Genomic DNA, 22,500 nt, shown 5'->3' with positions numbered 1-22,500 from the left:
AAGTACAGTGTATACGGTATGCTGGTGAAAGCAGCTGGATAAATCAGGGCTCAAAATTAACAAAAAGAATCCACTCGCAATTTTGCAATAAGATATGAAAATTTAGTTGCAATTTTGCAAATTTTAGTCGCAAAATCATTGCTCTGCATTGTGTTGTCAGTGGTTTAGCAAAACAAAGTATGAGCCTGCAATACTTGTGTGTAAAGAAGCCGCTGAAAATGGCGATTGATCGAAGGAATAGAGTTTTGCACGTAACAATCCAGCTAAATTATTACGCTATCTTCAGATTTTAGCAAAAGTAGCAGCAAAGTGGCAACTGCTAACCATTTGTTTCAAAAGAGCATTTGTGACCTCTCATGCGAAAATGTCACTTACGATTTGCCATTTTCACATGGATAGCCGTGCGTAAGCCGTGTATGATCTTTTCGAAAAAACTTACACGTTTTTATTCAAGACTAACTTTAATTTTGTGCAACTAGTCTCCCTGAAAATGTTCTCACAAATATTGAGTACTTTTTTGCCTTTGGATAAAATCATATTTCCGTAGGGAATACACTGTCGTTACTTTTGACATTTTTCCTTTGTCACACGCTTTTATTCCCCAAAAGAAATACTACACCTTGGGCTTAGAGAATAGCCTTTTTGTCAGTCTATGGTTTCAGTCTTTTTTTTTTACGGTTTACGGTCAAGAAATTACTGCGTGGTTGTGGAAAATCATAACTGTCACATGGTTTTTGGTTTTTGCGTGTTTGGTGGAGGTTTAGTGCATTGTTAATCAACGTTATAAACAATGTGCATTCTTTGTGTTTGTCATTAGACATTATCTGTAAGCGTCTGCTATGCAGGCTGATCAACTATGCTATCGGTTATCTAAAGAGATATATGAATGCTGATTCCAAACACCGAACGAGTCAACAAAGTGAGCTGCGGTTAAATATTGTAACTTCTTGCCGCTATTTGCGGTTTGCGTTTAGACTCATGACTTGTGGCTTCTTGAGGGTAGGATTTTGAACTTCTTTTGTTTGGAACTTATTGCAGATAAACCGCAATTTAACATTATTTTTGGGCTGTAAGTGCTATATACATTCCACGCACAGGTTTTTCTCAGTGATTTGTACCTTGTAGCTGAGCTGTGGCTCGATTGCCATGATGACCTCCTTGCTTCTTAAGGTAGTGCTGTCCCCTCTCTTTCTACCTTTATGGAACCTACCATCCAATAAACTAGCATAGTGGTTTAAATTAATGAAAACTATGGGTGTATCCCTATTCTCTCTATTTTTTTGAGGAAATCTTCCTTTTTTCACTTTTTTAGGGTCAATTTGCTGGTGGAAAATGCAGTATTTAATAGTAGTGAAAAAATAATTTATTCTGATGTCAGTTTACTTTAAGCATTCAACTGTGTTGGTTCTTGCCTGGTTCCTTTCAATGGCTGACATTTTTATCAACCAAGGTGTCTGTTTCAAACCAGGTCCTTTCAGAACAGTTCACATTTAGTTAGAGTTTCCTGATTGTGTTTGTGACCTTATAGACCTACATGTATTTTTCATTTTTGTGAAACACTTCTTGTGGCCATTTGCTCAAATCATAGTTAATTGAGGGAAATGGTTTGGAAGATCGGCAAACATCAAAGGAGCAAACAAAGATGCCAAGATTTAGGTTGGAAAGTCCATGACCGTGCACAATCTTTTGTTTTGCACTTGTACACTATTACGTTACGTAACCAACATGTTTCTATTGGTTAGTTCCTCAGTACGGGGTAAACAACTATTGTGTTTTGTGCACGGTCAAGGCCAAAAAAGAGAACAAAAACATACAACAAGAAATTTGTCAGGTTTCATAACCATTCCCCTCCATTTACTATGCTCAAATGCTAAACAGTTTGTTTTCTTTCCTTTTTTGCATACTTAATTTCAGTGAAAATAACACTGTTAGTGTTTGGAATGATGGCCGAGGAATTCCAGTTGAAATGCACAGAGAACAGAAGGTGTATGTGCCCACATTGATATTTGGGCATCTGCTAACTTCATCCAACTATAATGATGATGAGAAGAAAGTGACAGGGGGAAGAAATGGCTATGGTGCTAAACTTTGCAATATTTTCAGTACAAAGTTCATCGTTGAAACATGCGCATCTGAATCTGGGAAGAGATTTAAACAGGTATTCTGCTGATGTGTAACAGTTGAACTGAAACTACCTATTGCTAGAAATAGTAACCTCAGCTACAGTTGTACATTACGTGTATATTGTTTTATATCATTAGTTGAGGAAAAAAGACACTTGACAGGTATGCTTCCAACTGTGTAATTTATAGTGGGAACTTCTACCAGCAAGTGTCTGGAAAGCTAGTTTACTCACTTAGCACAAGTTCTATAATGGACTGCTTCCACCTGCATCTTACAAAGGACAATAATAGAGTCCTAAAGTGTGACGTCTTAAGAAAATTTTTCTATTTTTCGGGCAACATTATGAAAGAAGCTTAGCCTTTCAGGGCAAAATGTCTTTGAGATATTTGCCCAGTTATGCTCTGATGACTCCATACAAACCCTTCTAAGTTTGACTCAGTTCATAACATTAGGAACTGAGTCAAATTTAGAAGGATTTGTGGAGTCATGAGAGCAAAACTATTACTAGACTAGTATCTCTGAGACAATTTGGCCTTTAATGCTAGTTTTTGGCAACTAAGTCTTTAACATGTTGCTCTTTCAAAATATTCCAAGAAACCCCATAATTTCAAAAAGTTAATTTTTATGAAATCACCACTTTAGAACTCTATAACAACAGGATCATTAACAATAATTAGCAACTATTCACTGAAGTGGAGGTGGCTAGTGGTGGATATTTACCAAGCCGCGAAGCGGTGAAGTAAATATCCACCACTTACAAGGCTGTTGCCTAACAGGAGCCCGGTAGCCTGGGGCTCCCAAAGAATAGGTCTGGGCGCCTTAATTTTTCACAGCAACACCTTTCACTTCGTATGTTGGGCTCTTAAGTTCTCAGCGTTCAGCTCTCAGGGCCCCTTTAAAATTTTCTTAGGCAGCAGCCTTGACTTAGCAACCAACACTAAGGTGAATAGTTGTTTTGGTTAGTGAGTATCTTCAACATTTACAGTTGGACAAATCCTTTTTTATTTCAACTGGAATTGCTTACATTCATTTTGAAGTCTTTTGTCATTCATTTTGACCTCTTTTGTCCACTGCGTTCGTCATGCCCAAAACAACATTATTATGTTAATTTTGAATAAATTATTTAGCTGGAACTTGGCTCTAAGTCTTTGAACCGTGTATACATGTAAGTCGAGGGCAATTTTTGGAGCTTCTTTTGAGGCCATAAAAGGTCGACTTATACAGGGTAAATACGGTAGCTCCCCAAGGTAAAGAATGAATATGCAAACTGCTTTTGACAGCACTGATGCAACACAACACACTGTCATGAAAGCCTGTCTTGTTCGCCTCACTTCGTCATGACAGAGAACAGAACCCTTCATCATGCGTAATTCTTACATCTTTGTATTAATTTTAATGATTTGTAAGTTGGTGTACAAGAACAATAGACGCTCTCTCCTTTGGGAACCAAACTTTATTTTTGTGCATATTCTATGCATGCATTTTGTATTGTTTTGTACACCAATATAGCCGCCAAGTCACGTGAGTGAAAACCATCTATAGAAACGTTTACGGAATAGTTGTTGAAAAAGTCCAACGTTGAGCTAAAACTTTATCAATGACTCAAATATTACACCAGCGAAGAACCATACAGTGCAGACCAGAAATATGGGTCCTACGCAGACGCAAAACGCACACGCGTTTTTTGCGCACACGCGTTTTTAAATGCGCGTTCTTTTGTTATGCAAACTCGTATCGTAGATGTGATGTTCATTGTTCCACGAAACAATAGACAAGCGATAAAATGAATATTTAATTTCTGTGATCAACTTACCAGAACATTTGAATTGAAGAGCGGTGTCAACTGACCATTGTGAGTTTTCGAAACGAACCTACAAAGTTTTAAATTCTTTCGACATTCACTGAATGAAAAATAATAAAACTCTGTTGTCATCCTGCAGCTGACCACTGATAGTTAAGTTATTTTGACCTTTCTGTTGCCGAAACTGCAGTTTGGATCATTGTCACAGAAAATGCCAGACAACGGAGAAAATAATTATGTAGACGTAGCTTCTGACTTTTCCGCCAATTCTTCGCAATAAAAGTGCTTTGCCGAAAACTTGTCGAGCTTAAGAATTTCGGGAAAAAAAAAGAAAACAGCGCTACTGAGGAGTTTTTGTAACATCCCAAGTTTTTCGCGAACGTCAAATACTGAGAATGGCGCCACAGAAGTCGTCATGAGATAACTGCTTTGAGGCTCCGACAAGTAAACATTTGGTTCCAGGCTCTCAAACAAAAGAAGACGATATTAGGGCCGTTTATACGAGAGAAAATAAGCCGTGGCTTACTCTAGCCGCGGCGTACATAATACGCGAAAGGGACTATTTATACGAGTATAAACTCCCAGGCCAGGATAAGCCGCGGCTTGAGAAAGCCGTGAACATAGATTTTGTACCATTTACACCGGGTGTTCGCGTCTCATGTAAGCCGCGACCAAAGTAAGCCGCGGCTTATTTCCCTTTTTTGTCACACAGGGTTTCACTCCGTATGCTTCCAGCCAACCCCGCGTTAATTCTCCTCCGTAAAGCTTAACTAAAGAAAGAAATTGGTGCAGAAGATATCTTAAAGGGGAGATTTTTCAACTCCGAGCGCATTCCAGTGAATCTTGCTGAAGTAATACAGCTTCAATTCGCAAAAGGACACAATGCCGAGACGCCTTTTGAATGTCACGCACGCATTACAAAAATTATTTTGAAATATACGAGAAAGTACCGGTATTACAGATGGCGTAAGTAAGTTTTGTTTGCGAATGAATATACTCCTTATTTCGTTGATTTTACTGCATTTCACTGCGCCGTTCGTCCAAGTCTTGCTCTTAGCGATATTTGTTATTGATCGACTAACTTTACTGACCGTCGATTTCTGTTGGCAAAACCGATGTCTTTCAAATTGAAAATAGTCCTGTTTTACGTTTTAATCACAGGAAAATATTTATTTCCCTCATTGTGTCATTTGTTGATCCAGCGAGAAGTGAAAGTAATTTTCAAATGTCTGAAATTAAATATGAAGCGGAAGCGAGTGCATTGTTGACTCGAATTTCACTTGGAAGCACGCGTTACGTTATTTGAAATTTTGTCAAACACTTCACTGTTGACATAGCCATTGTCTTGCGCATAAACTAACAATAAAACTTAAACAATGAAAAGACAATGGGCCAACTCATACATACTAATTATCTTTGATGAATGCGCGTTTTTGATGCGTTTTTGATGCTCGTTTTGCACGCGTTTTTTGGGACGCATATTTCTGGTCTGCACTGTAACTAAAATATTCCCGAAGTTTGTTAAGCAACTCCTTGTCCCGTGGTAATTACGATCATTTCTGATTCAAAATAATTTATTAAGTGGCATGCAAGTTATTCAGCAATTGAGCTTGAAATCCAGAAATATTCATTCCTCTGAATTCGTAAGATTGACGTAAAATGAATGCTTCAATGACCATAGGATAGATTTAGGCCAGGTTGAGTTCAATCCTCTGTCAATTTGGCGACTTAAAGTTGAATACATGTACTTCGCAAGCGAGCGAGAGCGATAGCTCATGAAATACGTTGTTTGATGCGAACTGCGTAACAAGTTTGTTACAGATGGAGAGCCATGCAGGCCGAACTGCTGACAATTACTTGTACAGTTAATCGTTTCCTTCCACCTTTCGTTCCTATGAGAGCGAAATGCCTTTTGCGTTTCTTTCAAGGCTGGCTGCTTTGAGTGGGGTCACCATTAAGACAAGAGATTTCCACACGTAGTATTTCTTGGTAAAATTTCTGCTGATCTTTATATCATCAGTATTGAACAGATTTGGAACAATTTTTAGAAATCTTGACATTTGCTGGAAAAAGAAAAACGAGAAACGCCTTAATTAAAGGGACTTTGTTATAATTGAATGTGCCCAGCATCGCAGATTGTAAATACGGCAAATATGCATATCAATTATTATTGATAGCATCTGCTCTAAATTACAACAGTTAAAAAAAGTGAAAGTCATACTGCATCTTCTCTTCACTGCAGCGTAAATCAACCAGGAAAAATCTCAGTGAAACCTGGACTTTTGGTTACCGCAGACGAGGTTTAGAGCTCATGTGTCACTTGTCTGTTTAAATATGAATGTTAATTTTGATGGTGAGCTTTCCAGACACTTGCTGGTAGAGTCATTCTCCCATGTAAGGTCACAATAAATTTTCACAGGCTTAAAAATCAATAATGTTATTAAATTTAAAGTCTTTCAAATATCTGTTTTTGTAAGTTTACTGGGTTTTTTTTCTTTTTCACTTCAGACCTGGACAAACAATATGAGCAAAGCTGGAGAGCCAATTGTGAAGGATTTCAGTGGAAAGGACTTTACTTGCATAACATTCAAGCCAGACTTGGCCAAATTCAAAATGGACAGTTTGGATGCTGATACTTTCTCCCTGCTGGCAAGGAGAGCCTATGATGTTGCAGGTTCAGTGAGAGGGATTGCTGTTTATCTCAATGGAAAGAAATTGCCGGTGTGTTTTAACTTGGATCTTACTGTTGTATTAATTTTACTTGTACATGTAAACCTCCATTGGGTGTGTGTAAATCCCATTCTAAACTATCTGAGTCGTGACATCTTCTGTCAACAGCAACTGCGAAGTGTCTGCATTTTCTTTGTATAGAAGATTGTAAGGATATTAATTTTACCAGGCCAAAAGCAAGCTTTTATTCAAAGTAGAGGGTGTAAAGTGTAGGTTGCAGGTCATTGTTTTACCATAACTGAAACAACCCAAACTTTACAAAAATGCTAACCTTATGATTAAACACTATTTTTTAGGCCTAAAGTTAGCATTAGTAAAGGTGTGGGTTCTTCCAGCTATGGTGAAACAATGACCTACAAACCTGAAGTTTACACCCTCCATATTCAAAGACCTGGTAACTAAGCACAGAACTGTAAAATGGTCTATGGCGACTGGATTTTTTAAAATTTATTTTGATCCCTGGTTAACTTGTTCACTTGTGAACCATCCCCCAATTTGTACAAAGTACAAAGTATGGTAGAGTTGAATTTTGGACTTATGGCAACATATCCTTGAAGTGATCAGAGGGGTATTTGAATCAGATGCAACTATATTCAATCCAATGCTCTGAGCTACAAGTATGGAGATGTTAACAGAGATACATGTAGAAAGTGTTGTATTCTAATACAGTGGGCTCCTGTCTATTTATAATTGTGCAACAACGGGATCAAATTTGAAACGTGATTATATTCTCATATTAATTTATCATGTTTTGTCAAACCAGATAAGGTCATTCAGGGATTATGTGGGACTTTATCTAAAAGTTAAAGAAGAAGATGAGGAATTAGCTGATGATGACAATTCAAAGAAGGGGAGTTCTGTTGTGCATGAAGTGGTGAACAAACGGTGGGAGGTCTGTGTGACAACAAGTATGAAAGGATTCCAGCAAGCAAGCTTTGTCAACAGTATAGCTACCACAAAGGTAATTAAAGTGTACCATTTTTTCATTGTGGTTTAAGAAAAAAATTCATTATAATTATCTCAGACTTCAAAATTTTGAAAGTGGCTCAGAGGGATAGTCAGAACATTATTGACCATTTCAGGGTGAGATGAAATTCCAAACATCAGATGGCCCTTTGGGCAAGCTGTAGTTTCAAGTACTAGCCCAAGTCTAATCAAGTAAAGCTATGATCCTTGCAGTTATGGACACAATTTTTAGCAATAGACCTTTTTGCAGATACGGCAGCCATCTTGATTTCTATTGTTTTGAAAGACACTATGGGATGCTCAGGGGGCAAATTGATGGGTATTTGCCGCCTTGGCATCCCAAAATATATAATCGAAACAATAGAAATCAAAAGGGCCACCGTATCAGTAAGCAGTCCTGTTTGTGATTGAAACTTATATTGCAGTTGTTCGGATCAAAGAATTAACCTACGAGTTTTACAATGAGGATCAGAGGTGCACAGATAGTCATGAATATCGGTAATTACCGGTAGCAGACTATTTCTTGATTTGAAAAATAGTAGCAAGTCAGAAATCTCTCTGCAATGTACCAAGGGTAGTAAGTTCAGAATTGGCATATATCTTAAAAAAGCATCACTTTCTCCTCTTCGGTTATTTAAAGACCCTGAGTGTTGGTCCAGCTAGAGTTAGTTTATGACCTCCTGCATGCATGGTAGTCCAGTGCTCAACCAATTGAGCCAACCAGTCTGTAAACTGAAGATTTTTTTGCATTATCTATATGAACATGTTTAGGGAGGCACCCATGTCAACTATGTGACAGATCAAATTGTAGAGAAACTGATGGCTGCAGTGAAAAGGAGGAACAAAGGTGGAATTGAAGTGAAGCCATTTCAGATCAAGAATCACTTGTGGCTGTTCATCAACTGTTTGATTGAAAACCCATCATTTGATTCCCAAACCAAAGAGAACATGACACTGAGGGCCAAGGCATTTGGATCAACTTGCGATTTCACTGATAAATTCATCAAACAGGTTTGAAAATTCTTTTGCTAATGGTCAACACACCATAACTAGGCTCGTAGCAGACTTTACCAACACACCATAATGTTTCCCAGTATTTCAGGTTTGGTTGTGTTGAGGCTTCCATTGTTTTAAACTGAATGGTGTTACCTCTGTTGTTTAGTCTTTCATTATCGGTTTGGGTAGTAAGCCAATTGCATTCTACTTTTAAAGACCGGCTACATGATTCTCCAGATTGAAAACAGGTTCATTCAAAAACCCATCAGAGGAAGACACCTAACCTAAATTAGGGGGAAACACTGTTAGTGTTGATCCCTTGCAAGGCTGCTGCCTAACTGTCGCCTGGGGCGCCTTATTTGTGAGCGTGGGCGACCAAATTTCTGAGCGAGTAGCCCAAATAGGCTCCTAATTTATCACAAGGTGATTCATCCTCACTATTAATAATATTATTAATTAATTCTGGGCTCTTGAAAAAATGACTCGGGCTACTACCTTTTAAAGTTGGAAGCCCAAAGGGCTCCGAAAAAATGTACTTAGGCAGCAGCCTTGCCTTGCAGTAGCTGGACCCCTTCAATGACAGAGCGAGTCTTGTACCTTAAACTTTTTAGCTGTCATGTATATTGCAGCTCTGAATCCACAAATTTTTGTGTGATCTCCTTGACAGTTGAGGTTGTCATGTTTTTTTGTTTGTTTGTTTGGTTTTTCTGCAATTTTGTCTTTAAATCTAACATGGTTACACAAAAGGAGCTCATTTGCAATCACCAAAATGCATTTGCAAGTTTTTCACATTCCAAACCACGTTTTGTAAGGGATCTGCATTAAGCTTTGAACTTTGTTTAATACGTTGAACGTGACCAAGACGTTTTACTTTGCAGGTAACACAGTGTGGAGTTGTGGAGCATATAATGAACTGGGTGAAGTTTAAAGCACAGGTAAGAAAATGATAACTTAAAAGGATGATTGGTAAAGACAAATTAATTAAACAGAGTTCAATTTACATGTAATTTATACTGTTCAAAGGATATAGTACACGTACACAATCCAGTGCAAAATTTCTGAATAAGTATTGTGTTCTGTGATTCAAGAATTGGTATAAAAAAACTTCAGCTACTGCACATGTAAATCCTTGAAAAGGCAAGTTGAAATCAAAGAATAGCTCCACTGAACTCCTTAAAAATTATTTGATAGCCCTCTACACCTTTCCTCTGTATTGCTTCAGCTTACTATTAATTTTAGTGGCGTTAACTCTGATTTCCAATTTCTTGTGTTAATTTCAGAGTCAACTCAACAAGAAATGCCAAAAGACAAAATCAAGCAAAATTCGTGGCATTCCTAAACTTGATGATGCTAATGAGGCTGGAGGCCGTCACTCGAGCCAGTGTACTCTCATCCTAACAGAGGGAGACTCAGCCAAGACCTTGGCTGTTAGTGGTTTGAGTGTTGTTGGCAAGGATCACTTTGGGGTGTTTCCACTTCGTGGTAAACTGCTGAATGTTCGTGATGCTTCACACAAACAGGTATGTTTATCACTGAGGGCATCGTAACAAGAGGACAATTACATTACTTTTGGAGGCAATAACTTTATAGTGCATTTGTGGCCGGACGGAGTAGCATCATTTGCGCCCGAGCGGCGTGAGGATACAAATGATGCTATAAGGGACACAAATATAAACTATAGGCCAGACAAAAGTGAGGTGTTTATCATTATTATCAGTACACAAGGCCAAATCATACCAGTTAATTTAATAAGGAAAAATGTTAACACAAAAACCAAAGAAACTTAACTTCTCTGCATCTTTCCAAACACTGTTTGTGTTCTGCCCTTACATGAAGTGATTGTGTTCTGGTTTCGCATTGTTTTCTTTCAAAAAAGCTTGGCCTTCGTTTCAAACATTTTGTTGGCAGACACAAGTTCGCTGTCTTGCAAAATGTTTATGTATCGGCTGAGTGGAGCACACCTAAGATGATGATGACTGGCCGCAATTCCAGTCAGTGCACTTGGAGTTAATGCTTAGCCTTTCTCAGTTTTTACTTCAATCAGCAAAGAGGTTTTGCAGAATTTTACTCAGGTCTGTTGGACTTGTTGTTTTGACATCCACTGCAATTTTTCTTTTCTCACACCATTTCTCTAACTTTTTCACTCCCCACTCAGTTGCTCTGTTGATGTTTTTTGCTTGAGCTTTTTGCTCAATTTCATCCAGTTGCTTGTTGTCGAAGTCTGAGTTTTGACTAGAAAAAAGCTGAAAATTTGGGATTTCTTCCATTTAAAAATAAAATCTCCAAACGTCAGACGTTCACTACAGAACTCATCTACAAAAATTCATGCCAATTCTGGCATTGAAATGGTATCTTCAAGATCTCATTGGCCAAGGGAAGTTGTTTGACATCTTTGCAGCCTATCAGAATCAGTGTGGCCAACAGATTTTCAGCCTTGGCATTTTCCGGTTGGCCTGCAAAAAGGTGCATTTTACAGGAGGCAGTTTGCCATTTGGAAGTGCATGTGTATTGATAATAATGAGTCGTAACTAGAGCACCTTTGGACTATAATAATTCTAGAACAGGAAAGGAAAGGAAAAGGATGGAAAGGAACTTTAAGTGTCTAGTCTTCTAGCACTGTACATGTACATGTAGCACTAATAAGGGACACTGTAAACTGAAATCAAGAAATCAGCAACAGCAAGATGCAGAATGATGTTATTTCTTTACACTGATTTTTGTTAGTTATGGCATTTTCTTCATGAAGGAATTTCACATTGTCTGCTTACGTAACATTCAAATGCTTCTTGTTGCAGGCATGCTAAATACAGCTGTACTGTATCTCAAGCATTTGTTTCTATTTCATTTTTTCCATTTGGTTCCTTTTCTTTTTCTTAGTTAGTAAGGTAATTCTAAATCAAGTTGTAAGTGTTAAAAATAAGTACAAGGACGTGTACAGAGGTCTGTGTGGACTGTTGCCTTTGCAGAAAGTGGAAAACTGCTAGGATTGTGTCCAGAGTTGACAGTTTGTAATTATGTTGACATGTTTCACTGGATAAGTTAGGGGCTCTTATTATGGTCCATGTGGCTACTAAAGGTCATAAAGAATATCTGATGAATCAACTTAACATCTGTGAAATACATGTAGCTGAATTGAAAAAAAATCTTTCAGATTCTTGATAATGCAGAAATCAACAATCTCATCAAGATTCTTGGTCTTCAATACAACAAGAAGTACTCATCCCACGAGGATCTCAAGAGCTTACGATATGGCCATGTGATGATAATGACCGATCAAGACCAAGATGGGTCTCACATTAAGGGACTGCTCATTAACTTTATTCACAGTAACTGGCCAAACCTGACACGCTTGTCATTTCTTGAGGAGTTCATTACTCCAATCGTAAAGGTGAACCATAATGAGTTTTTAGTCGTCCAACAGTCAAATGCAAAATATTTCTTATTGTACTGCTATTCTTTGAGAGCCTCATGAAATACTAACTTGATTATTGACAGACATCACTGAGGTGTTCAATAATGTTTTAGTATAATACCAAACAAGGTGAATAGACCTGTAAGGCAGGGTGTCAACAAGGAATTCCAGCAGGTCAAATCTCCACAGCTCCCTCTAAACCATTATAAATTTTCTGTTAATTTGTTGGTTCATGAAGCTGACCTACTTGGGTTAGTATCACCCAACTAGTCGGACAGAAAAGGCAATAATAAAGTTAACAAATGCAAGAAATATTTATTTGGGAATAAAACGAAAGAAAGCGTCACGCTTTTTGCTACTCGAGGACTATTAATAATAGTCCTCTAGTAGCGTAGCCAATCAAAATGCAGGATTTGCATTAGTCCTCTAGTTGGGTGATACTAATTAACAATTAGACCTGTAGCCTGCAAGGGCCACAGGTCAGTAGCCCATGAGGCGAAGCCAAATGGGCTATTGACCCGTGACCCTTGAGGGCGACGGGTCTAATTGTTTTAGTATCAGCCAACTAGTCGGAGATAAAAACCAATAATAAAGTTAGCAAATGCAAGTTGAAGAAATATTTATTTGGGAATAAAATGAAAGAAAGTGTCACGCTTTTCGCTACTCGAGAACTGTTACTAATGTTATGGTCCTCTAGTAGTCTAGCCAATTAAAATGCAGGATTTGCATTAGTCCACTAGTTGGGTGATACACAATTTCTGTTAGTGTTAGATGCTAACCGTGAACTGTGGAACCCTTTACACTTCCTCCTGTGATAATTAAATTATAATGATCACAGAAGGTCGTTATCCACGTATATTTATTTTGGCTGCTTGAAGATATATAGTACTCTGATAAAATTGTATAGCTATTCACCATCAAGTTATATTAAATTTATAAAAAGCACTATTCACTTGACTTGTGTGATGTAATAGAATTGAGTGGTGCCAGTTGCTTGTGGTAATTTTATGTCCAGCAAGTCCAAGTAGAAGGACATGGCTGATGTAATGGGCGACAATATAAACTCTAATGACTTCCTCTAGCCTGTACATCCTTATGTTGGCCATCTGTATTTAGGGTATTCATGAACATCTGAGAAGGAATCACTTTTTTTCTTCATGATAAAGGTCAGCAAAGGCAAAGAAGAGAAGTCCTTCTACAGTATTCCCGAATATGAAGAATGGAAATGCAGTGTAGACAATGTGAAATCATGGAAAGTCAAGTACTACAAAGGGTTGGGTACGAGCACCCCCAAAGAAGCTAAAGAATACTTTGCTGATATGAATCGCCATCAGATTCAGTTTCAACATGATGGGCCAGCATGTGACGAGGCTATACTTATGGTAAACAATATTACAGTAATGTCATTTTGATTCCCAGAAGTGGTGACTCTTTTCTGTCATCCCCAAGTAAAGGATCTTTGGATATGGTAGTTTTGAAATGTACACAGTCAAAGCCTGATAAAATATCCATGGCTGTGCAGAAAAGTAACCAGTCCAAGATTTATTTGCCTTCTTGTATGGAACCAGAGGAGAGATCATCATGCAAATTATACGAAATTAATTGCCAATGACAAACTTTGCAAGCAGTGTTGCTTGAAATTTTGAGCTGCATAGGATGGGTGTTGAAAGGACATTCCAGCTGCTTACTGTTTCTGAGGGAAGCAGGAATTAGGGGTAGACTAATTGTGTCAACAAGAGGATGGCACAAATTGATCTGACATACATCTATACACATGGCATCATCGAAGATTTTGCCTTGGAAAAGCCTTACACCTGCTTTAGAAGTAAATACCCCTCAGAACTGTTTTGCAGCGTTGTTGTCCAGTTTCTGTTTAGTCACATTTACAGCAGAGGTTGCCATTTGAGTGGATTATTGAGACTATTTTGCGCAACAAGGTCATACAAGGATAATAAAGCACATTCCTGAGAATTTTTTCTCGGTACATGAAGTTCATTAAGATACAAGGAGGGATTACGTTTTTGCAAACGTCGGCCATGTAGCACTTATATTTGAGCAGACTCAACTGATTAGAGTGTAATGTGAAGTGCGCTAACTATCTACCCCATATGAACCATGTGAGCGTTAGCCCTACTGATGGAAATGGGCCCACACAAGGACAGAGAAAAACTCTAACCAGGGTGGGAATTGAACCCACGACCATCGGGTTAGATCACCACTGCTCTACCGCCTGAGCTACAAGGTCAGCCAGGAGCAGGCTGTGGGAGCTGACGATGTTAACATCAATTCCCACCCTGGTCAGAATTTTCCTCTGTCCTTGTGTGAGCCCATTTCAATCAGTAGGGCTAATGCTCACATGGTTCGTATGGGGTGGATACTTAGCACTTCACGTTACACTCTAATCAGTTAGGTCTATTCATTAAGATAGTCACGTTTATGAATTTCATCCAGAAGCAAAAATGAGAAACTTTGTCACAGAGATCAAAGTAAGTTGATTTTATTACGAGTACAATATCTCTGTGATTTATCTTAGGCCATACCTACAACTGCTGCATATTGCGTTGCTCCAGATATCCACACAGAAAGCAAATGCCCATTTTACCATTGGGTATAAGCTCCAGCTAATTATCTTGATGATAATTATTCTGAAACAGGCATTTAGCAAGAAGAAAGTTAATGACAGAAAAGACTGGCTCAATCGTGCAATGGAAGATCGCAAATGGCGAAGGCAACAAGGTCTTCCTGAGGTGGGTTGAATATCCATTGCATGAAATTGCTATTTATTAGCAAAAATGGTTACAAATGCACTATTCCTCCTTTTGTTAGACTGGCTTGTGATCTAAGTGTGTAATAAGCCTTTTTTGACATGTTTAGAGGACATAGACAAAGGAGAGTGGATGACATCAAAATATTTTTCACATTCATTCCAGTTAATTCCCAATCTAGAGGACAAAACAATAATATTTTTTGCATTTGAAATGTTTGTTTCTCTTACGATGCCATCGTGTGGCGATCAAGCTTGAATTTCCCATAGTTCTTAGCATGCGCCTGTGTTTTTCGCGGAAGTCTGGGTTTGGTATTTTCAAAATGGCGTCTTCAACCTTCATGTTGGTAATATTGGCTATCTGACAGTATTCTAGATAGCTACTGATATTCAAAAACAATGCTCAGCTGCTGCAAATCGATTATTATTATCATCACACTACTATCGGACATTGACAATAGATAGCCGACAAGTACTCAGACTGGCACAAGTTCGCAGCGGCCTCCATACATGTACATTTCCTTTTATGCTTTTACATGAGACCGGTCTGACTTCGTCTTGGTTGCTGGACCGAGACATTCTCGTACTGATATGAGTTCGTGTTCTCACGTAAATGACAACAAATCTCAGACCGGGTCCAGACACTTTGTGGGGGAGGAACGTGTAACGAAGCCCTAAGAACGTCTGCATGGGAAGCTACATGTACCTGTTCTACAGAAATGTTTATGTCCAGAATTCCATTTCTCAACAGGTGTACCTTTATGAAAAGGACACAAAGTCTGTGTCATACGCTGATTTTGTCAACAAAGAACTGGTTTTGTTCTCCAATGCAGATAATGAACGGTCAATCCCTTGTCTTGTTGATGGTAAGTAAAGTTAGGATTTTTTGTCTGGGGCTTGTGCCAATTTTGGATTTGATGAAGAAGGAAAAAAGCTTGTCATTTGGGTGTAAGGCTATATTTCTACCCCATCACAGGGTTGTGGAGGAAGATTTACATGCACTAAGGAAGAAATCTGGTTGTGTCAATTGAGTTTCAGTGCTTGAAATTAGCTTTTTGGTCTGGTCTTCCACAGGACCAGTGCTATAGGGTGAAAATTTACTGGTCCCTGAACAAAGTTTATGGGTCCAAACACGGGACATACGTTGCTTGATAACCATTATAGAACTGATATAAACACAGCAATACTTAGATAAGGAATCAACAAGATCTGCCTGAAGGGTTCTTGAAAGCACGATCGGTCATGACTGTATATGTTCCCAAGGAATAAATCATTTAAGATTGTTTTGGAATGAATGCAATCGTGGGAAATCGAAAACGGTAGTTCAAGTATTCTATATAATATGCTGTCTTAAGAAATAAGGTTTTTTTGAGCATTTCTTTGAATCAAATCTTGTTAATGCTGCAGACATGGGACTTTCCTCTCTTGGTCTCGCGCTTTTCCATTTCGCTATCATGCTTATGGCATGCTCTTATTTAGTTATCACAGTTCCTCTTCCTTGGACGTAGACTGGATTGAATTTTGTTGATGTTTTCATGCATTCCCGTATAACTGAGCCAGCCCATTCAGGAATCACGTCTTGTGAATTAACCATATTATAATTCAAATCATCAGGCCTAAAGCCAGGACAAAGGAAGGTCCTCTTCACTTGTTTCAAGAGGAATGACAAGCGAGAGGTCAAAGTGGCACAGCTTGCTGGTTCAGTGGCTGAACTGTCCGCATATCACCATGGTGAGGTATGTGGTGGTAAACAGTGGTGATAATAATAATAATGAGAACTGAACAATAGCAATAATAATCACTCGCAGGTCACTCAACAAATTGAAAAAAAAAATCAAATCAGATCAGCTTAAAAAAAATAAAACAAGTCACTGAGAGAGGAAAACTGTAGTACCACAAGAAAATAGGGTAGAGTCGATACAAAGTAGAGAACTATTTTAAAATGATTAAAGTACTAACAATAAAGTGAAGAAAATCATTGTGATGAGCATAAGAAACAGTTTGCATCTTACCTGTGGTGTCCATGAGTCGAAAAAAACTCTGTATTTTAAGCTGTGGCAAAAAAGATAACTTTCAATGTATACACTTCGGGCTATTGAGCTATTGTTTTTTCTAATGTCAAAATATCCTGTGCTGAATTCAAGGGTAAAGATGTAGTTTTAACCCTTCCTCACTTCATAGTGAAACTTATAGATTTTACTCTGCCTAACGCCTGACGATTTTACTTACTCGTCAATTGGAGTGATTTAGTTGTGAATGCGTTAAGGGACATTGTGGTGAATTTGCACCTCTTTTCATTATCTTTTAGCAAAGTTTGATGGGAACAATCATCAACCTGGCGCAGAATTTTGTTGGCAGTAATAATGTTAACCTTCTGCAACCTATTGGTCAGTTTGGTACTCGCATTCACGGCGGTAAGGATGCTGCCAGCCCCCGTTACATTTTCACCATGCTTAGTCCTTTGGCCAAGCTTCTGTTTCCTGTACATGATATGCCAAACCTGACATACCTGTATGATGACAATCTACCAGTTGAACCAGAATGGTACTGTCCCATACTGCCACTGGTCCTAGTTAATGGCGCAGAGGGGATTGGAACTGGCTACAGCACCAAGGTGCCAAATTTTGATGTGCGGCAAATCATTGAGAACTTGAAGAAAATGATTAATGGAGAAGAACCCGAAGAAATGGTGAGAAAAAGAAATTAATTAGTTCAATTTTTGTGAAAATGAAGGTGATACAAAATAATATTATTTTGCTAGCACTAATCTACTTTTAGCTACTTTTTGTATATATATCAAATCAGGGTGTTCATAGTTCTGTAAGAGAAATGATCAAGTAAAATTTACAAAAATGTTGTTAATCATCTTGCTTTACGATGACCATAATCCTCATCATCGTTATCGTTGTCCTATTAAAGTGGCACTGTGACCAAAAAATCAATTCCTATTCTTCTTTGGATTTCAAAACAATGTTAACTAAACACTATGTGAACAAAGCTTTAAGCTTTGATTTCAAAAAGACACCTTGCTATATATACTTTTACTGGCATTTTTGTATTTAATGGTCCGTCATTACTAACTTTAAGATATTGAACGAGCTGGATCGAGGATAAAATGACTAGTCTACTATGAAATGCGTGTGTACGCCGCAGAATCAATATGCAGCACGAGAGTTTTGGGCTTTCAAAGTTTTAAAGTCGCGTTTTGCATATAATTATAGTAAGCTGCATTCACACGCTAGTGAGCCTTTGACGTCACTTTTCCCTGGATCCAACCCTCCGAGGTCCAATCGGTCAGTTTTAAACGTAAGTAATGGCGGACCCGTAAAATTTAAAACTTATAATATAGTTAAATAAAATTTAACATAGTTAACGACTAGGAGCTAGTCTGGTCAGTAGTGTTTTGCAGGCGGTTGTTAGTGTCTTGGCCGTCTGGTAGCGTTGTTCAGCGTTTTGGTGCGTTCTGTAGCGTTTGTTATAGTTACATGGTTCACGACCGGGAGCTAGTCCGGTCAGTAGCGTTTTGCAGGCGTTTGTCAGCGTTGTTATGCGTTTTTGTAGCGTTTGCAGCACTCTTTAGGTTGGGGGGGCCCTGGGGCTGACATGGTTCAGCGGTATTCCTGCGTAGTGCATGCGTTGTCCAATGTGCTTGCAGCGTGTTTGTTGGCGTGGCGTTGTGAGTCGGTTTAGGAGTTTAGTGGTTCTCGGCGTTCTTCTTCTCGCTTCGTTGGCTATCTCGGTCGCTGTCCAGGTTGAAATAGAAGTTCTTCGATCTTCGACCGTCTCCATCTCGTCTTCACCGCCGTGTTGTGGTTCGTCTTACCTTCTCTTGTACCAGTTCCGATAGTCGGCTCGTCGCTCAGATAGCGTGGCGTTTCTTTGGCGGGCTTAGTGTAGCGGTTCCCAGTTGTGGTCAACAAAAGAAAAACAACAATAGAGAAAACACAAGGATTTCTTCCGTCATCGACCGTGGTTTCCTCGCCCTCTGTCGTGTCTGTTGGTTTGTCTGTACTCGCTCATCGCTCTTTCGTGCTTCGGACCATCGTGTGCTCCGATACGTTTATTTTGGCGGGCTTAGTGTAGCGGTTCCCAGTTGTGGTCAACAAAGGAATAAATTCTAAGGATTTCGTCAGTCATCGACCAGGGTTTTTTCTTCGGCGGCTGTCGTGTTTATTGGTTTGTCTTTCCTTCACTCGTCGCTCTTTCGTCCCTGGACCGTAGTGTGCTCGCCGATCCGTTAGCGTGGCCAAAGGATTTCGTCCTTCATCGCCCGCGGTTTTTTCTCGCTCTCTGTCGTGTTTGTTGGTTCGTTTTTTCACTTCTTTTTCGTGGTCGCCTCTAACTCGCTCGTCGCTGGTTGGTGTTCGATCATACATCATGCCGAACCCACCTCGTTCAACCAACAATAGCTTGTCCGCTGGACTTCGTTCGGAGGACATACCTCTCTTGTCCCCCGCGCCGATGGTGGTTTCTACGGCTTCCTCTGGCCCCGTGGCGCCTTTGGCCGTCGATTCGATCGCCGAGGCTGTTGTTCGCGCGCTTGGAAGCACCCTTCCGACTATCATCTCTTCAATTCAAGGGAGCGCCCCCTCGCCATTACCCCCTTCCGTCCTTGGCACTTCTGTTGGCGTCACTCCATCTAGCTCCTCTGGATCGACTGCTGTTTCTTGTGATGTCAATGTCTCGTCTATGGCTTTTGGGGCGTCATCAGGTACGTTTACTTTGCCGGCCTTCATTCCTACCTTTTCTCCTGTGTCAGCCATCACTGACTCAAGCTCGGCCCGCTTCATGGCCCCCATTACCTCTCCATTCGCGAGTCCCAGTGTATCCGGCAGCCTGCCAAGTTTTGGTAACTCTGGATCAGTGCCTACGTCTGAGAAGGCTTTCATTGTTGGTCCTGGTCATGCACCAGTCCCGGCAAAATTGGCCAAGAAGATCATCGAGGGCCAGTTCGTGGAGTTGGCGGATCTACTCACAGTCAATCTCCGAGCTGGGGATCAGGAACCACAGACCTTCCTGGAGGGTAAACTCCTGGTGTCCAACGCAAAACGCAGGCAGGTTGAAATCAAGGATATTCTTACTTGGACTGAGGCCTTCACGATTTTCCAGCTGGTCCTGTGTGCCTCTCACCCCCTGCGTTGGTTAGACTTGACCAGATATAAGCTGCTCATTATTCAAACAGCCCACCAATATCCAGGTCTGGCTTGGCTTGAATACGATCTGGCCTTCAGAAGGGATGCCGCTGCCTCGGGCCTTACGGATTGGTCCAAAATGAATTTGGATCTGTATAGTTTTCATTTGCGTTTGCCAGCATCGTCCTCACTGCAACCAAGGCCGTCTTCCCTTTCCGGGTTTCCTCAGTCTTCCTCAGACAGCCCAGACTCCCACCGACGCACACCATTCTGCCATTCCTGGAATGAAGGGAAATGCCGGTGGCTATTTGGGAAGTGCAAGTTCCGCCACAACTGCAGCAATTGCGAGGGAGAGCATACCAAGGCTAACTGCCCCTTTCCCCGCTCAGCTGGATTTCGTTCCCGTTCCCGCTCCCCCTCCCCTGGAGGGAGCAGGGGACAGTACTGAGGGGCGAGGTTCGCCCAGTGTTGTGTTTGTACATAGTTTGAATGATGTGATTGCGTTGCCTCGCCAGCCGAATGGATTGCCTCAGTTGGCAAAGTTGTTCTGTCCTGTTCCAGTTTCAGTTCCAGTCTCAGTTCCCGTTTCTGTTCCAGTTAAGCCCAGCGTTCCAGTTGTCTCTTTTGCCCCGTTATCTCCGGTGTCTCAGGTCACACCATTACAGTTGGATCAATTTCAAGCCGAATTATGCCACCATCCCAACAAGTCAGCTGTGGCATTTGTGACTTCTGGCATACGGGATGGATTTCGGATAGGCTTTGACCCATCCTTGGTGTCCCTCAAATCTGCATCTTCAAACATGCGTAGCTCTGCTGAGCACCCATCAGTGATTGACTCCTACTTGCAAGCTGAAGTCTCTTCTGGCAGGGTGGCAGGTCCTTTTCCAGTGCCCCCGCTTCCGTCATTGCAAATAAGTCGTTTCGGGGTGATCCCCAAAACTAATCAGCCTGGGAAGTGGCGTCTCATTTTAGACTTATCATCCCCAGAGGGGCAAAGCGTCAATGACGGCATCCCTAAGCCCCCGTTTACAGTTCAGTATGTTTCAGTGGATGCTTTCATTGATGGCATAATGTCTCTGGGTCGAGGAACGTTAATGGCCAAGTTCGACGTGGCCAGTGCATATCGGAATGTGGCTATCCACCCAGACGATCGCCCCCTTCTTGGCATGAAGTGGCGTGGGCAATATTTTGTGGATTTGGTGCTCTCTTTTGGGCTGCGTTCAGCACCATTTATTTTCACCGCCATTGCAGACCTGGTTGAATGGATCCTGGTTCACAATTATGAGGTTACATTTCTCCGTCATTACTTGGACGATTTCCTCACTTTGAGCCCACCGGCGTCCCCTGTGTGCCACAACAACCTTCAAACCTGCGTTCGTCTGTGTACAAAACTTGGCCTTCCCCTTAATCCAGATAAGTTGGAGGGACCCGCGACTCGTCTTACAATCCTTGGGATTGAACTTGACTCCGAGAACCTTCAGGCTCGCCTTCCGACTGACAAGAGAGATAGGATTGTTTCACTGTTAGATGAGTGGTCGGCAAAACGTTTTTGTAAACGTCGCGAGCTGGAATCCCTGATTGGCCATCTCCATCACGCCTGCAAGGTCGCCCCACAGGGTAGGACATTCCTTCGCCGGATGATCGACTTGCTTTGTGCCTTTCGCCGTGATGATCACCCCATTAGGCTTAACCAGGAATTTCGGCGGGATTTAACCTGGTGGCGGGAACTGTTCCAAACTTGGGATGGCCTCAGTTTTTTCTGCATGCCCACATGGGCACCTCTCCCGGACTTCCAGGTCTCATCGGATGCAGCGGGCTCTTTGGGCTATGGAGCTATTTTTAAATCCCACTGGTTTGCTGGTGCCTGGTCAGCTGCACAAAGTTCCTCATCCATAGCGTACAAGGAGCTCTTCCCAATTGTAGTGGCAGCCTATCTGTGGGGCTGTCAGTGGGTATCTCGGCGGGTCGAGTTCTTTTGTGACAACGAGTCTGTGGTGGCTGTACTTAAGTCTGGCACCTCGCGGGACAAAAACCTAATGGTGTTGCTGCGTTATTTGACTATGCTGGCCATCCATCATTCCTTCTCATTTACAGCTTCATCTGTTCGAGGCAAAGCTAATCCAGTTGCTGATGCACTCTCTCGATTCCAATTTCAGCGGTTCAGACGCCTGGAGCCACAGGCCGACCCAACCCCGTCTCCTATTCCTGCTTCCCTTCTGGCAGCGCTTCAGATGCCTTGACTCAGAAGTGTCGGTTCTTACTTACCCAAGGTCTTGCACCTTCCACCCGACGAGTGTACCGATCCGCCCAACGTCGATTTACAGACTTTTGCCGCCAGGATGGTCGTGCAAACCAGGATGGCTCCATCCCCCCAGCCACTGAGGAGACTCTCATGCGCTTTGCTTCCTTCCTGGCTGACAACCTGAACCATTCCTCCATCAAGGTCTATCTATCAGCAGTGCGCTCCCTTCACATTGACCATGGCCTTCCCGACCCGCTAGTCAACTGTCTTCGTTTGCAGCGTCTGCTAAGGGGTATTAAGCGAGTTCAAGGTCCAGTGTCACCCAGGCGCCTA

General features: G+C 40.9%; 1 protein-coding gene across 2 annotated transcripts in view; it reads left to right on the top strand.

Annotated features, from left to right (window-relative positions):
* The window catches only part of LOC137977539 (DNA topoisomerase 2-alpha-like), a 55,736-nt gene that overhangs the window by 9,689 nt on the left and 23,547 nt on the right, over positions 1 to 22,500 (top strand). For both annotated transcript variants that reach the window (XM_068824786.1, XM_068824785.1), the window contains exons 4-15: positions 1,915 to 2,158; positions 6,434 to 6,646; positions 7,419 to 7,616; positions 8,393 to 8,632; positions 9,496 to 9,552; positions 9,898 to 10,137; positions 11,769 to 12,005; positions 13,196 to 13,411; positions 14,684 to 14,776; positions 15,545 to 15,659; positions 16,408 to 16,529; positions 17,102 to 17,482. In XM_068824786.1, coding sequence (XP_068680887.1) covers positions 1,915 to 2,158; positions 6,434 to 6,646; positions 7,419 to 7,616; positions 8,393 to 8,632; positions 9,496 to 9,552; positions 9,898 to 10,137; positions 11,769 to 12,005; positions 13,196 to 13,411; positions 14,684 to 14,776; positions 15,545 to 15,659; positions 16,408 to 16,529; positions 17,102 to 17,482 — 2,356 coding nt within the window. The remainder of the gene's footprint in view (positions 1 to 1,914; positions 2,159 to 6,433; positions 6,647 to 7,418; positions 7,617 to 8,392; positions 8,633 to 9,495; positions 9,553 to 9,897; positions 10,138 to 11,768; positions 12,006 to 13,195; positions 13,412 to 14,683; positions 14,777 to 15,544; positions 15,660 to 16,407; positions 16,530 to 17,101; positions 17,483 to 22,500) is intronic.

Source organism: Montipora foliosa, chromosome 11 (genome assembly GCF_036669935.1).
Source record: "Montipora foliosa isolate CH-2021 chromosome 11, ASM3666993v2, whole genome shotgun sequence".
NCBI lineage: Eukaryota > Metazoa > Cnidaria > Anthozoa > Scleractinia > Acroporidae > Montipora > Montipora foliosa.
Note: the sequence above shows the minus strand (reverse complement) of the source record. Positions and strands in the feature narration are given on the sequence as shown.